The sequence below is a fragment of the Pristis pectinata genome, chromosome 10, assembly GCF_009764475.1.
Source record: "Pristis pectinata isolate sPriPec2 chromosome 10, sPriPec2.1.pri, whole genome shotgun sequence".
Classification (NCBI taxonomy): domain Eukaryota; kingdom Metazoa; phylum Chordata; class Chondrichthyes; order Rhinopristiformes; family Pristidae; genus Pristis; species Pristis pectinata.
The window spans coordinates 70,858,045-70,872,433 of NC_067414.1; the positions used below are offsets into that span (position 1 = coordinate 70,858,045).

At 37.7% G+C, this 14,389-nt stretch overlaps 1 protein-coding gene across 2 annotated transcripts in view; it reads right to left on the reverse strand.

Moving 5' to 3' along the window:
* slc66a3 (solute carrier family 66 member 3) overlaps nucleotides 1–14,389 on the reverse strand; it is a 29,606-nt gene that overhangs the window by 4,970 nt on the left and 10,247 nt on the right. Inside the window, exons 3-4 of one of the 2 annotated variants that reach the window (XM_052024622.1) lie at nucleotides 12,913–12,982; nucleotides 10,286–10,343 (exon numbers count right to left, since the gene is read on the reverse strand). In XM_052024622.1, coding sequence (XP_051880582.1) covers nucleotides 10,286–10,343; nucleotides 12,913–12,982 — 128 coding nt within the window. Of the gene's footprint in view, nucleotides 1–10,285; nucleotides 10,366–12,874; nucleotides 12,983–14,389 lie in introns of those variants that run through there. The other variant, XM_052024623.1, reaches the window with a different exon arrangement.

Sequence of the window (14,389 nt, forward strand, 5' to 3'; positions counted from 1 at the left end):
TTCTAAGTAATGAGAGATTAAAATGATCTGTTGATTCAACGTTTTTTTTCATTTGTTTACCAATGTTCAATCAATGAAGTGCATTGATCATTGGCTATATTAAATCGATATTTTGTGAAAACATTACTTGGTACTGACAGCGAGGATCCATTGAACTCAAACCTCAATTCTAACAATTCAGGAAATTATATTGGAAAACACACTTGGCAGCTTATAAGATTTGAAATAAAACAGTTCTAAAAACATTTTAAAGCTCCGCATGGGGGGGGGGGGGGGCAGAAATCACCAATTCCAAGATGCATTTTTGAAATGTTTTTTTTAAACACAAGATGCCACAAACATCAGTGAGGTAATAGCAAGACATTCTATTTTACATGATGTCAACTGATAGATATAGGTCAGAAAAAAGAACAACTATTTTTCAAAAACAAAAATAGCCATGGGATCTTTCACATACCCGAGTGGACAGGCACTCATTCAGAGCTAAACATTTGCTCACATGCTTACATTTCTGGACAGGGACATGAACCCATAACCTTCTGATTCAGAGACAAGATGGCTAACACTGAGCCAAATGTGACATCGTGAAACCCCAGGCAACCCCACTGTTTGAAAACCAACTTGCTGCATTTGAAACCTGACTTTGTCACTTGAATTCCACTTCAGGGCTTCCCCCATCTTCCAAAGTCCACATCGCCTTTTTAGGCTTCGTGTGCAGAGAATAGTAAACAAAAGAAAAACAGGAGAAAAGGTTAAGACAAGAATAATAGAATAAAACAGCAAGCTTGAAAAAAGTGAGGACAGACTTTAAAACAAAAGGGTGGTGGGACAGTCAATTTCTAAACGTTTGTTGGTGTTTTCTTGTTTCCTGTTTTAACTGACACTAAAAGACTTGTTGCGTTTAATGTTTGATCATCAATGATCCTGATAGTCTTTTGCTGTAATTAAAATATGTGGACTGATACAGAACAAAAGTGTGTTTTATACAGCTTTGAATGTTACTGTAGTAATTAATATTATTGTCTTGCATTTACTGGAATTGTAACCCATAACACAGGTAATTCTGTAGTCACTTTTCATCCTGCCATTGATAAAACAAGGGAAAATTATTTTTAAAACTGAAGTTATTACTATTTTCTGCAGCACGTTAGGTAGAAAATTGCTTGGAATTAACCACAAGGACCTTCATGAAGAGACAGTATACTGAAGTAATGTTCAATGCTACTTCATCCAGCTAATCCAGACAGCACAGGGAATTATTAATTAAAAGTAATGCACCAATCTCATGGGATCACAGCACATGGAACGTTTCCACCTTTTGTTACATCCACACTTTGGCTTTTTCTGTACCACTTTCTCTGCACCATTTACAATTTACATTAATGCAATGTGATATGAAGTGAGAAATTGTACAAGCAAAAGAAAATGATGGCAAATAGCCAGGAAGACTGATAGACAAGTTCTATTGAATGGAACCAAATTATCCCAGGGCTAACTTCAGGATTTTTCTAATTATTCTTTAGCAGAGTAGTATCAAAACAGCTATCTTACACAACTGCCTCTGACAATCACTCTGTTCACAAAAATAGGAGAAACTTGCACTTAATTCTGCTGAATGTATATGGGAAAGCAAAACATTTTTGCAATTCAATCTCTCCTGCTCTTCATCCTATCACAGACCCTCCCTTCTGTTCTTTCTGCCACCGCACCCCCCACTCACAAAAATTGATTTTAATCCCTATTTCTGATGGAAGGTGATCAACTCAAAACATTAAGTCTGTTTCTCTCCCCACAGATGATACCTCACCTGCTGAGTATTTCCAGAATTTATTTCAGACTTCCAACGTCTGCAGTATTTTAATTTTGGAGATATAAGATATCTTTATTAGTCACATGTACATCAAAACACACAGTGAAATACATCTTTTTGCGTAGTGTTCTGGGGGCAGCCTGCAAGTGTCGCCATGCTTCCGGCGCCGACATAGCACGCCCATAACTTCCTAACCCATACGTCTTTGGAATGTGGGAGGAAACCAGAGCACCTGGAGGAAACCCACGCAGACACGGGGAGAACGTACAAACTCCTTACAGACAGTGGCCGGATTTGAACCCCGGTCACTGGTGCTGTAAAGCGTTACGCTAACCACTACACTACCGTGCCTGCCCTATCAAGTATTTGATAGAAAGTTGAATTGATAAGGAAAATCTTGCACAAATAGGCTGGGTTGTGACACCAAATATTTTTTAATTTTTGATTTTACTTACAGCATGGTAACAGGCCCTTCTGGCCTAATGAGTCCGCGCCACTCATTTTAAACCCAAATTAGCCTACCCGTACGTCTTTTGGAATGTGGGAGGAAACCGGAGCACCCGGAGGAAACCCACGCAGACACGGGAGAACGTACAAACTCCTTACAGACAGCGACGGGAATCGAACCCTGATCGCTGGCGCTGTAATATCAATATCTATTGATATTGAAATAGCAAACAATACTCCAAGTGTGGTCTTATCAGTGTTTGTAGACTTGCAACATAATCTCCCAACTCTCATATTCTATGATCCAATCTATGAAGACAAGCAGCCCAATGTCACTCTGTTCATCAATAGTCAGTCGTGCCCTACCATTTACTGTATATGCCCCACCCCTATTTGATTTCCCAAAAATGCATCACCTCACACTTTTTGGGATTAAATTCCATCTACTAATGCTGTGCCCAGCTTTCCATCTGATCTGTATCCTGCTGTAGTCTTAGACAACCTCCCTCGCTATCCACAACACCAAGAATTTTCGTGTCATTCACAAACTTGCTAATCATTCCTCCTACATTCAGTCCCTGCCTTTCCAAATGTACATTAATGCTATCCCTTGGAATTTTCTCCAATAATTTCCCTAGCACTGATGCAAGGCTCCCCTGGCCTATAGTTACTTTGCTTATCTCTGCTGCTCTTCTTAAATAAAGGAACAACATTATCTATTCTCCAATCTTCTGGTACCTGGCCCGTGGTTATTGAAGATGGAAAGATCTCCATCAGGGCCGCAGCAATCTCCCTTTGCATTCTGGGATAGATCTCATCTGGCCCTGTGGAATTATCCACATTTATGTATTCTAAGACATCTAACACCATCTTAATACACACATACTCCATTCAATGCATCTCTCCTTTAACTCACTCCCTTCCATGCCCTTCTCCTTGGTGAATACAGGCAAGAATTTCTATTTTGGACCTCGTCCACATCCCCTAGCTCCATACACAGTTTACCTCTTTGGTCTCTAAGGGAACCCAGTCTTTGCCTAGCTACCCTCTTGTTCTTAATATATCCACTAACTTGGGGTTCTCCTTAATCTTAACTGCCAAGGATATTTCATGACCTCTTTTTGCCTCCTAATTTCCTTCTTATGTACTCTCCTACATCCTCCATATTCCTCAAGGAATTCGCTTGACTGTAGTTGCCTTTACCTGCCGTATGTTTCCTTTGTTTTCCTGATCAAACCTTTAATAACCTTTGTCATTGAAATCTCCCCACCTGCCACACTGCTACTCAGTTTCCCCCCACCCCCTGCCAAATTAGTTTAAATCCTCCCAAATAGCAAGAGCTAATTTGATGCCAAGTTTGTGGTGCATCAAATTAAACATTTGAAAACTACAACATCTGAGCCATCTTCCATGCAGATTGATTTATTAATTCACGTTTATAGAAATCTTACAAGAAATTTGTTTAGCTCCATCAGAAAGATGAATCTGGGAGTCAGATCAAAACGTTTAGACTTTTATCTTGCTTGCCTTTAATGAAGATGTTTAGAGCAGCAATGAGCTGTTTCTCAGCAAGAAATGAAATTGAGCACAAAATGCTAAGCTGTCTTTGCAGAATTTTGAAGTGCAGAGCAAACTATGAAATCTGGAACAATTAATAAAGTACAGGAACCTTTCCAAACTTTTAACATCTAAATCAAGATTTCTGGTTACCAGCCCTCAGCGTGTCCCTCACTCTGCACAGATCTTAAAAACTTGCTTGGGAAAAGTCTGAAATTAAACAAAAACTATCCGATTACATAATCAGAGCCTGTGTTGGGACCACTGTGTTTTTCTTATTATATACATGACATGGACTTTGTACAAGGTGCACAATTTCAAAGTTTGTTCATAATACAAAAACTTCTGACAAGTGAATGATGGTTCATGACTACTTGGGTTCTGGAATTCAATGTACTAAGCATAAAGTCCCACAGTTTGGGAGAAAGAGCACTGAAGAGCAGCATAAAGTTATTTTGAGGTGATGCAAGAACAGAGAATTCAGGAGTGCATATTCACAAATCCTTGAAGGTAACAGGGCAAGTTGAGGCAGTTAAGAAAATTATGAAATATAGTAAAAACTCAGATAATTCATTATCCAGCTACTGGGAAATCCCAGTGGTTTCACAGCCCATTCATCAGGTAACGTTTGCCCTGTTCCCTGTCGACTGGCTGGGACTTGAATTCCTCTGTTCACTCAACAGGGCCCCGGTTCCTGCATTCCCCATCCACTCAATGGGGCCCAGTACCCACATTCCCTTCAAACTTTCTTTCTTTTTCAATCTTATTAGTTTTCAGATTAATACAGATTGATATATAGCATCAATATTTATACATGTAATACAAAGAGATCAGGATAACAATCATAGCATATATAATCATAAAGAACAGTAAAATATAAAAAAAATCTGTAGATCCAACGATCTCTTAGTAAATGAATATAATAAAAGAAAGGAAAGAAAAAGATTTATTACATAAATTTAAAAAAACCCAAATCGATAAAAAAAATTATAAACAATATAAACTAAAGAAAAACAAACAACAAAAAAAAAGAAAAAAAACTGGGCTAAAATTTCTCAGTAGAAACAGAGCAATATTATGTCGTCAACTCCGTTCCTCCAAATTGGAAAGTTATTGAAAGGGGATCTACATCATGTGAAAATATTGAATAAATGGACTCCAAATATCTTCAAATCTAAGCGGAGGATCAACAGTACCACTCCTAATTTTTTCCAAGTTTAAACATGATATAGTTTGAGAAAACCATTGAAAAGTAGTAGGGGGTATTGGATCCTTCCATTTAAGCAAAATGGATCGTTTGGCCATTAATTTAACAAAAGCAATCATACGGTTAGCGGAAGGAGATAAATGGCCAGACTCTATCCTTGGTAATCCAAAAATTGCAGTGATAGGGTGAAGTTATAAATCAATCTTCAATACGTTTGAAATAATGTTTAAAATATTTCCAATATTTTTCCAGAAGAGGACAGGACCAAAACATATGTGTCAAAGAAGCCACATTCGATTTACATCTGTCACATATAGGATTTATATGGTTATAGAATCGAGCTAACTTATCTTTGGACATATGGGTCCTGTAGACTACCTTAAACTGGATCAACGAGTGTCTGGCACATATTGAAGATGTATTGACTAAATGAAGAATTTTCTTCCAAGTGTCTATAGATATAGATGTCTGGAATTCACTTTCCCATTCATTCTTAATTTTGTCTAATGATTCTAGACGTATTTTCATAATTAAATCATAAATTATCGCTATTAAACCCTTCTGATAAGGATTAAGACCTAAAATTTTTTCCATAGTTTCAGTTTTGTAAGGTGTCAGAAAAGAGGGTATAGTAGTTTTTAAAAAATTTCTAATCTGCAAATATCGAGAAAAGTGTGATCTAGGCAAATCATATTTATTAGACAATTGTTCAAAAGATGAAAAACAGTTATCAATGAATAGATCCCGAAAACATACTATTCCCTTCCTTTTCCATATGGAAAAAGCTGAGTCAGCTCTAGAAGGATGAAAGAAAAAAACAGATTGAATGGGACTTGACAAATTAAATTTATTCAATCCAAAAAACTTACAAAATTGAAACCATATTCGTATTGTATGTTTAACAATTGGGTTAGTCGTATGTTTACTTAACTTGGTAAGTGCAAAAGGGAGAGAAGCACCTAAAATAGAAACTAATGAAAAGTCAGGAACTGATTGGTGCTCAAGGCATACCCATTTGGGGCATTGAATTACATCAGAATCTTGTATCCAAAAAATTAAATATCTAATATTAATTGCCCAATAGTATAATCTAAAGTTAGGCAAGGCCAAACCACCATCCTTTTTTAATTTTTGTAAATACTTCCTACTTAACCTTGGGTTTTTATTCTGCCAAATATATGAAAGAATTTTAAAATCAATTGTGTCAAAAAAAGATTTCGGGACAAAAGTTGGAATCGCTTGAAATAAATATAAAAATTTTGGTAAAATATTCATCTTAATTGCATTAATTCGGCCTACCAATGATAGAGACAGTGGAGACCACTTAGTAAATAATTGTTTAACATTCCCTTCAAACTTACCTAGTTCTGTTGGCCCAACTCCTTTAAAATTTACTGGGGTCTTGTTTCCTGTGCTCCCTTGGAATTTTTTTTATTCTACTCTGTTATTAATAACTACCACCATAGAACAAGAAATCTACTTGTCCAACAGCACCACAGTCCTCAGCATGCTGGATTAACAGAGTTTTATTGTACTTGGATAATAAATGAGCAAACGAATACAAAAATAAGGAAGTCATGCTAACATTCTTAGGCAACGAATGGCAATTCTGGAGAGCATAATCCAGGAAAGATGTCAGGACCTTAGAAAAGGTACAGGATAGGCCCACCAGGGTGATCCTAGGGATGAAAGAATCCAATCCTGAGGGGAGATGAAGAAGATTGTCCTTCTTGGAGCAGAGAAGACTAAGATGGAGACCTAATACAGGAATTCAAAATTATCAGGGGTATTGAGGAACAAGCTGGAATTTTAGGAAGGATGTGAAAGGAGAACTATAGTGAATTCTCCAGAGTGACAATGAGGCAATTGAAAGTACAATCACTAGTGAAGTGGTGAATTGAGGGGCAATGATAGGTTATACACATTTTCCAGCTGCAGTCATTTCACTGTATTCTAAAGAGGATTCATTCCACCTCCACCAGCACCCGACCCACCCAAAATCACTCAAGCACCTTCCCCACCCTTCTTCCAGCTTCAGGACAGGGAGTCTGATGATGGTGCACCTCCATCTCCATGTATTGATCAACTAACTTATCAAAGTCTATGGTAGAACCTTGGTCAAATAGACAGAGTTACCTATTCGTTTGTGCAGGACAATCTGGGACAAAGTTCCTTTAATCTTTGGTTTACTGTGTTACTGTATAGTCCTGCATGAAATCTTCCTAATAATGTTCAAGAGCTACAAGAAAAACAGCAAACAAATGTTTAAAAGCTAAATTCAGACAGTTTTAATACTGATCAATTGTTTCCAATGTGTTGAAACACTCTACATAGAGATTTATGGCAAACCCTTAAGACACTTACTAAGCTGTGGGGGTCAGAAGTTAAAGGAAGATCGTTTCACTATTCTTCCACTGGGGTTCTGAGGCTTAGTCAAAGATTTTTCTTTATATTGACACAAAAGAAGCTACAGTCCCGAAACTCTATTCAATGAGAGGAAGTTATTTTAAAGATAGGTCACAAATTCCTCATGTTATGCACCATTTCTGGCTTTGAAAATGAGCCCTATTCTTCCATTCCTATTATAGCTAATCTTTGAAAGTATATCATTATGGATAGGTTCCCTTGCCACTAAGCTGCCCATTTACTATCACTGAACACACAGTATCAATTGCCCACTCTATCTTACACAGAAATAGAAACATCACATTTTTATTACAGTAGTCAAATACCAATCAGGCTGCAAATACATGAAACATTTGTGAGTGAGAGAAATTACTAACCTCTGAAAACTATCATGACCTACTCTATCAGAATAGTAGGAACAGAAGGAATATTTAACCTTTCACCACCTCAGTAATGTAATAAAACACTGCTGTCAATTTGCACACAAACCAGGTCAGCTTTTATTGCTAATTGTGTCAGGATAAGTATAGGTCAAGTCAACAGAAAATCATTACTGCCCTTTGAAATGTGCCTTAGGATATTTAATTACACCTGTGGGGAAAAGAGAGTTTTGGTTTAACATTCCCTCTGAACGACGGGACTTCTCACAGTACAGCACAGGAACCTTTGTTTGGATTAGATGCTCAGATCACTGGAACAAGCAGCAATGGAGCTTGGTAATAAGTGGACAAGAGACAGCAGTAACAGATAGATGTTTCCAGCTTTAAAAGAAAATATAAAAAGTGCTTGCGGAAAGACATTTCTGAAGGAAGGCACCACAATGGCCCAATATTGGTTGACTACAGATTTAAAGAGATAGAAAAAGTTTAGATAAGGTGGAGGTTGCAATAACACTGAATACTTACAGAACATATAATGAACTTGGACAGAACATTTTCTTTTCTACACACGTGTAAACTAATATTTCAATTTTACCAACAATTCTCAAAGGAATTTCATATTTAACAGTACTTTGAGGGGAAAGGAAGAATGATCTAAAATATAAAATAATTATTATTCAAGAGTGCTTATTGAAGAGATAGATTGCTACAGCTTGGTCACAAGAACAATGCTGCAACTGCTTTAACAGAGTGAAAAGGATCTATAAAGTTGAAGTTCTGTGGGAACCCCCACTTAAATTCCATTTCATGTATCAAAATCTCTTTCCTTGGAAAAAAATTCATTCCATTTATTTTCATTGCACCCATCTTAAATTAAGCTTTGGACCTTTCTTCCCCCCTTGCCCCCCATGTATCTACAAACTTTTATTTTAGTACTTCGGACTAAAACTGCTGCTTACAACTGTACAACATTGTCCTTCCTAATCTGCTGAAACATTGGGAGCACAAAGATTGAGATTTGTTGAGCATTTACTCGTTGTCCTTAATGTAAAGAATCAAGTGATGGTTAAGTGGAAATGTTAAACTTCCAAAGAAATTTAACATTTCAGCTTGACTATCACTTGATTCTTTACATTAAAAAGACAATGATTTCCATATGATATAAGCTGACCTTTTTCAGATCCCTCTCAATAACCCTTGAATGCAGAGGAGCAGAGTTGACGACATAAGTAATGTTTCTTTTTCTTTTTAATCGAAGAAATATCAGTCCAGCTTTTTTTTTGAAGTTTTTGGTTTTTTTTGGTTTATCATCAATTTTTTTTTGATTTGGGGATTCTTCTTTCATATAATTAAGTTTCATTTCTTTTCAATCTTTTCTTTTGTATTTGTTCACTTAATAAGAGAACGGGAGGTCTAGATTACTTTTTTTTACTCCTTGTGATTCTATATTTTAAATGATTGCTATCCTGATCTCTTAGCATCATATGTATAATTACTAATGTTATTTATATTATTTTGTACTAATTTGAAAATTAATAAAAAGATTGAAAAAGAAAAGGACAATGAGTAAATACATAACAAATTCTGTTTCAATTACTGCTGCTTTTCCTTAAACTATTTGGACATGCTGCTGGATATTACTGACAACCTCCATCTTGTTTTTCCATTCCCTACATTTTTTCCCTAACTCGCCTGGTTCTTAGTTCTCCTAATGTTAGTATTCTGCTGGTTCTTTCGTAATGTTTTGCTGATACTTCTTACTCTTTCTCAAAAATCTTAAAGCAAAACAAATACAATTGTGCCTGCAGAGATAGCAATGGTCCTACACTATATACCTTGCATTAAATTTGTACAGTGGCATCATCACTTTCACACAATTACAATAATACTCACAGGGTCACACCTTGGTTTGGCTGCACTGCCAGCACTATGAATAATGTCAAAGCAACAAGTCTATCAAACCAGGACAACACCAAAACCAATAGTATATTTTGAGTCAAGATTCTTTTACTTCTTGATTAGCTGAGTACTTTGGCTGGAAGAATTTATATCAGTTCATAGTTTGCACCAAATTGTACTTGTGCAACTTATAAGGCACTATAGTTTAGCAAAAGTACACAAAGACATGAACATCTGTGTCTCTCCGTATACTGCAACACATTCATGTCCTCATAGTGCAAAACTTCTGAAGAGCAGCAGGTGTTGCCTGGTGCCAGCACTAAATGTTGCTCAAGATAATTCTACAACAGCTATCGGCTCTCCAGATGTAGATGGGCTATGACCTATCACTGCCCATCATCTGAACCCAATCAATTATTTAAATGACTCAAATGACTGAATTTATCTTTAAAAAGCTAAAATAAACAATATACTAGAAATAAACAGATTATGTACCCAATCCAGTATATTCCCCGTTAGCAGTTCACAAATGGCATCCCCACAAACACGAGCTACTTTATGGAATACTGTAATACTTACCATAGCCAGGTCTATAATTAACTTATGGATTGTTAAAAGTCGCCATCCAATAACAAATCTGAATGTTGTTTAGGTAGAAACTAAAAATGGATTTCAAATTGAATATTATTTACATGTAGAATATAAACTGAGAGCCTAGTTACCATCTCTACACAACAAAGGCAGTTTTCTCCCCCAAATATTGTCAAAGACAATCTATATATTCAAGTTCTGAGTAATACCCAGCGGACTAAAACATTAAACAACCAAATGTGTCACACTTTAAAAAAGACAAAAAGGAAAAGCATGTCAAAATAATATCTAATTGATCTGATTCAAGTGAAAAGGCTCAATTAATTTTCACTGTTTTGAATTGAATCTTTTCCTTATGTACAGGATGTCTTTGTTTTGTTCTTTCTAATCCAGGAACATTCCATGCTAAGTCATGTTTTATCTCTAAAGTTACAAAAACAATCCTTAACTCTCAAATTATCATCTTGAAAGTTATGACCTAAAGTCATAATTGCAAATGTTCCTCTGTTAAACTGAATGTTTTGAAATATATTAAATATTTTGATGAACTCTAGTCACAGATAGAAACTGGTGCATGTACTTCTGAACAAGTTATCGTCACAAAGAATTGCATTGATTGATTTCATGCTTATGGACATATATTGCCCATTCTTAAGGCCATGCATAGTGTGGGACTGGATCAGATATTGAGTTAGGCTGATGGGTTCCTTTTCTTGTCAGACTCAAATAAATCAGTTGCACTTTTATGACAATTCAGCAACATCACAGTTACGTTTGCTGCAATGAGCTTAATATTTCTAAACAGAATTTAAATTCTCCAGTTGTCATGGGGTAATTTGAACTCACATTCTCTGGATTATCAGTACTGGTTACTAATCCATTATCATAACTGTACATTAATCTAACTTTCAACCTCCAAATTTGGTATAGCTTTGTAAAAAAAAAAATCAGAATTTGCAGTATTTATTGCACTAACCGCAAACTGATCAATCACAAATTCTGATCACAAATTGACCACAGCCTCATTTTTGAGGCATCATGTTTTTCCAATTGCATGGAGCACAAAGGAAGGTTTGTTGTCCAACAACCAATCCATCCTTCAATACTTCTATGCCCTTTATTTTGTTATTAGCTTTCTATTACTTTTCACTTGTCCTCCTCCAAATATTTTGTTTTGGTTTGTTAATCCCTCTCCTACATCCACTCTATTCCCACTCATCATGCAGTTCTGCACCACTATGCCTATTTTCCTAATCTTGGAATGAGGCCCATATTAGCACAGTAAGTGAAAGACCTCCATTATCCACCATGTACTAAAATTTCAACTGGAGCAATTTACAGTTCAAACAATACAAGATCATTCAATATCTTCCAAATCTTTGAATGCTATATCAATATTCTTCCATTATGCATTCACAGTAGTATTTCTACATGAATAAAATGAACACGCTTGCTTTGAATACACACCATTCACTCCCTCAGCACCACCGCATCTCACAGCAAATAAAATAATTTTGAAGAAGTTGCTCTTGTAGCACAGCCAAATGCAGTAAACAATATTATACAGCAAGGTACCAGAAAAAGCAAACAAGGTAAATGATATTACTATCCTTTGGTGGTTTTAGCCGAGGGCTGACTTGATTTGTTAGCCAGCACAAAAGAAGTCTCCTTAAAATAGAACAGTGGGCTCCTTCAAATTTTACTAAAAATTTCTATGGAAAGGACATATTGGATTTAAAGAATGTTTTTAAACACTTGGCATTTGATGTCCATCACGGCTCAGTTACCAGCACAGGGTCCATCCTACCTCAGACACTTCTGCACAAATACCTATACTATTTTTCTTTTCTTAACAAGTTCTTATTTGTGATTCTGTTTGCTTTTCCCTGTACATGAAGCACATCTGGATGATGTGGGCTTTGGAAGACAGAATAAGCCCTGCAGTGGAATATAACCAACTCAGACTTAAATTGTAGCATGGTGGTTTTCAGCAATGGGGATGTGGAATGAGATCAACTGTAACTGCTTTTACATTTCAGATTTAAGGGTTCAATGCTTGGTAACTCTCTTACCTCTGGATCAGAAGTTGTAGCTTCAAGTCTCTGTGCTGAAACTTGAGCAACTATTCCAAGCTAATCTTTCAATGCTGTACCAGTAGGAGTCCTGAAATGCCAGAGGTGTCAATTTCATGCCGGGTCTTCCTCTGTTCTCTCAGGTGGTCATAAAAGATCCCATAGCCCTATTCAAAGAACAGCAGGACTGTACGCTGCTGTGCTCTACCTAGTATTTATTCCTCAATCATTATCACTACAAACAGAGCATCTGGTTATCATCACATTGCTGTTTGTGGAAGCTTGCTGTTGAACAATTGGCAGCTACATTACAAAAGTGTCTACACTTTATAAGTGCTTTGTTGGCTGTCGAGTGCTTTGGGAGGTCCTGAGGTTGTGAAATGTGCAAATACGAGTCTGTTATTATAACAGAATTTCGGGAACTATCACTTGTTTAAATGGTTCACAAGGACATCTGGCATAAACCAGAACTACAATGCATAGGTAAAAAAAATGGATGAATTACATAAGGATCCCCTGAGTAGAACAAAATTGAAAGGATACAGTATTGCATAGGGTAAGGCTGTCCCAATGTTTCCATTGTAAAAGAGAACACACATCAACAGAATAACATCTGCAAGAACAAAAGATGGCAGCATTAGTCATACATGTTACAGACAAGATTGGCAGAAATTCATAACTGGCTCTCTTCATTGAAGTTAAGCTAATTATTAAAGTTTGGATAACCATTAATCCAACCAACAAGGAGCAATAATGTCAATGATGCTGGCGGAACTCAACAGGCCAGGCAGCATCTGTGGAGAAAAGCAGGCGGTCGACGTTTCGGGTCAGGACCCTTCTTCAGGACTGAAGACAGGAAAAGGGGAAGCCCAAGATTTGGGAGGGAAAAGCAGAGCAGTGATAGGTGGACCAAAGAAGGGAGGCAGGGTGGGCACAAGGTGGTGATAGGTAGATGCAGGTAGGAGATAAGTGATAGGAAGGTGCGGGGGAGGAGGGGAGATGGGTCAAAAGGTAAGGAGAGAAAGGGGGAAAAAAAACAGGTAGAAAAAAAGAGGGCTAGGAAAGGGAAGAAGAGAAGAAGCACAGTTGGGGGGGGGGGGGGGGGGTGGGGATTACTTAAAGGGCGAGAATTCAATGTTCATGCCATTAGGCTACAAGGTTCCAAGATGGAAAATGAGGTGCTGTTCCTCCAGTTTGTGCTTGGAATTCTCCTGGTAGTGGAGGAAGCCGAGGACGGACATATCAGTGATATCAGTGGAGTGGGGACGCCCCATGTCCTCTCACTTTCTACAGCACACTAAACAATTTCACTTTGGATTCCTCTCACTTTCTACAGCCCAAGGGCGTAGCCATGGGCACTTGCGTGGGCCCTGGCCATGCCTGCCGCTTCGTTGGCTATGTCGAACAGTCTCTGCTCCAAGCCTACTCCAGCCCCATTCCTCAACTCCTTCTCTGCTATATCAACGTCTGCATTGGTGCCACCTCTTGTACCCGTGCAAACTTGACAGTTTCATAAATGTTGCCACAAATTTTCACCCTGCTCTCCAATTCACTTGGACTATCTCTGACACCTCTCTCCTTCCTCAATCTTTCCATCTCAGGAGATTCCTTATCCACCGACATCTTCTACAAACCCACTGGCGCCCACAGCTACCTCGATTACAGCTCCTCCCACCCCGTCTCTTGCAAGGACGCGATCCCTTTTTCTCAGTTTCTCCACCTCTGCCTCATCTGCTCCCATGATGAGGCTTTCCACTTCAGGACGTCTCAGATGTCCTTCTTTTCTAACCGGGGCTTCCGGACAAGGCTGCCGGATGTTGGCAGGCATCTGGTAAGGGAGCAAGGCAAAGCCAAACCCAACTCAAGTAAATCTAACCTGTACCCTGCCCAGCAGGAGTCACTGGATATGGGGTACTGGTCAGTAACAGGAAGTGAGGGGATGCTTCTTTATCTATTGCAAACACCAGATCTATTCGTAGCACCTCAAATGCTAATTTTATAATGGCCAAGGATCAGACTT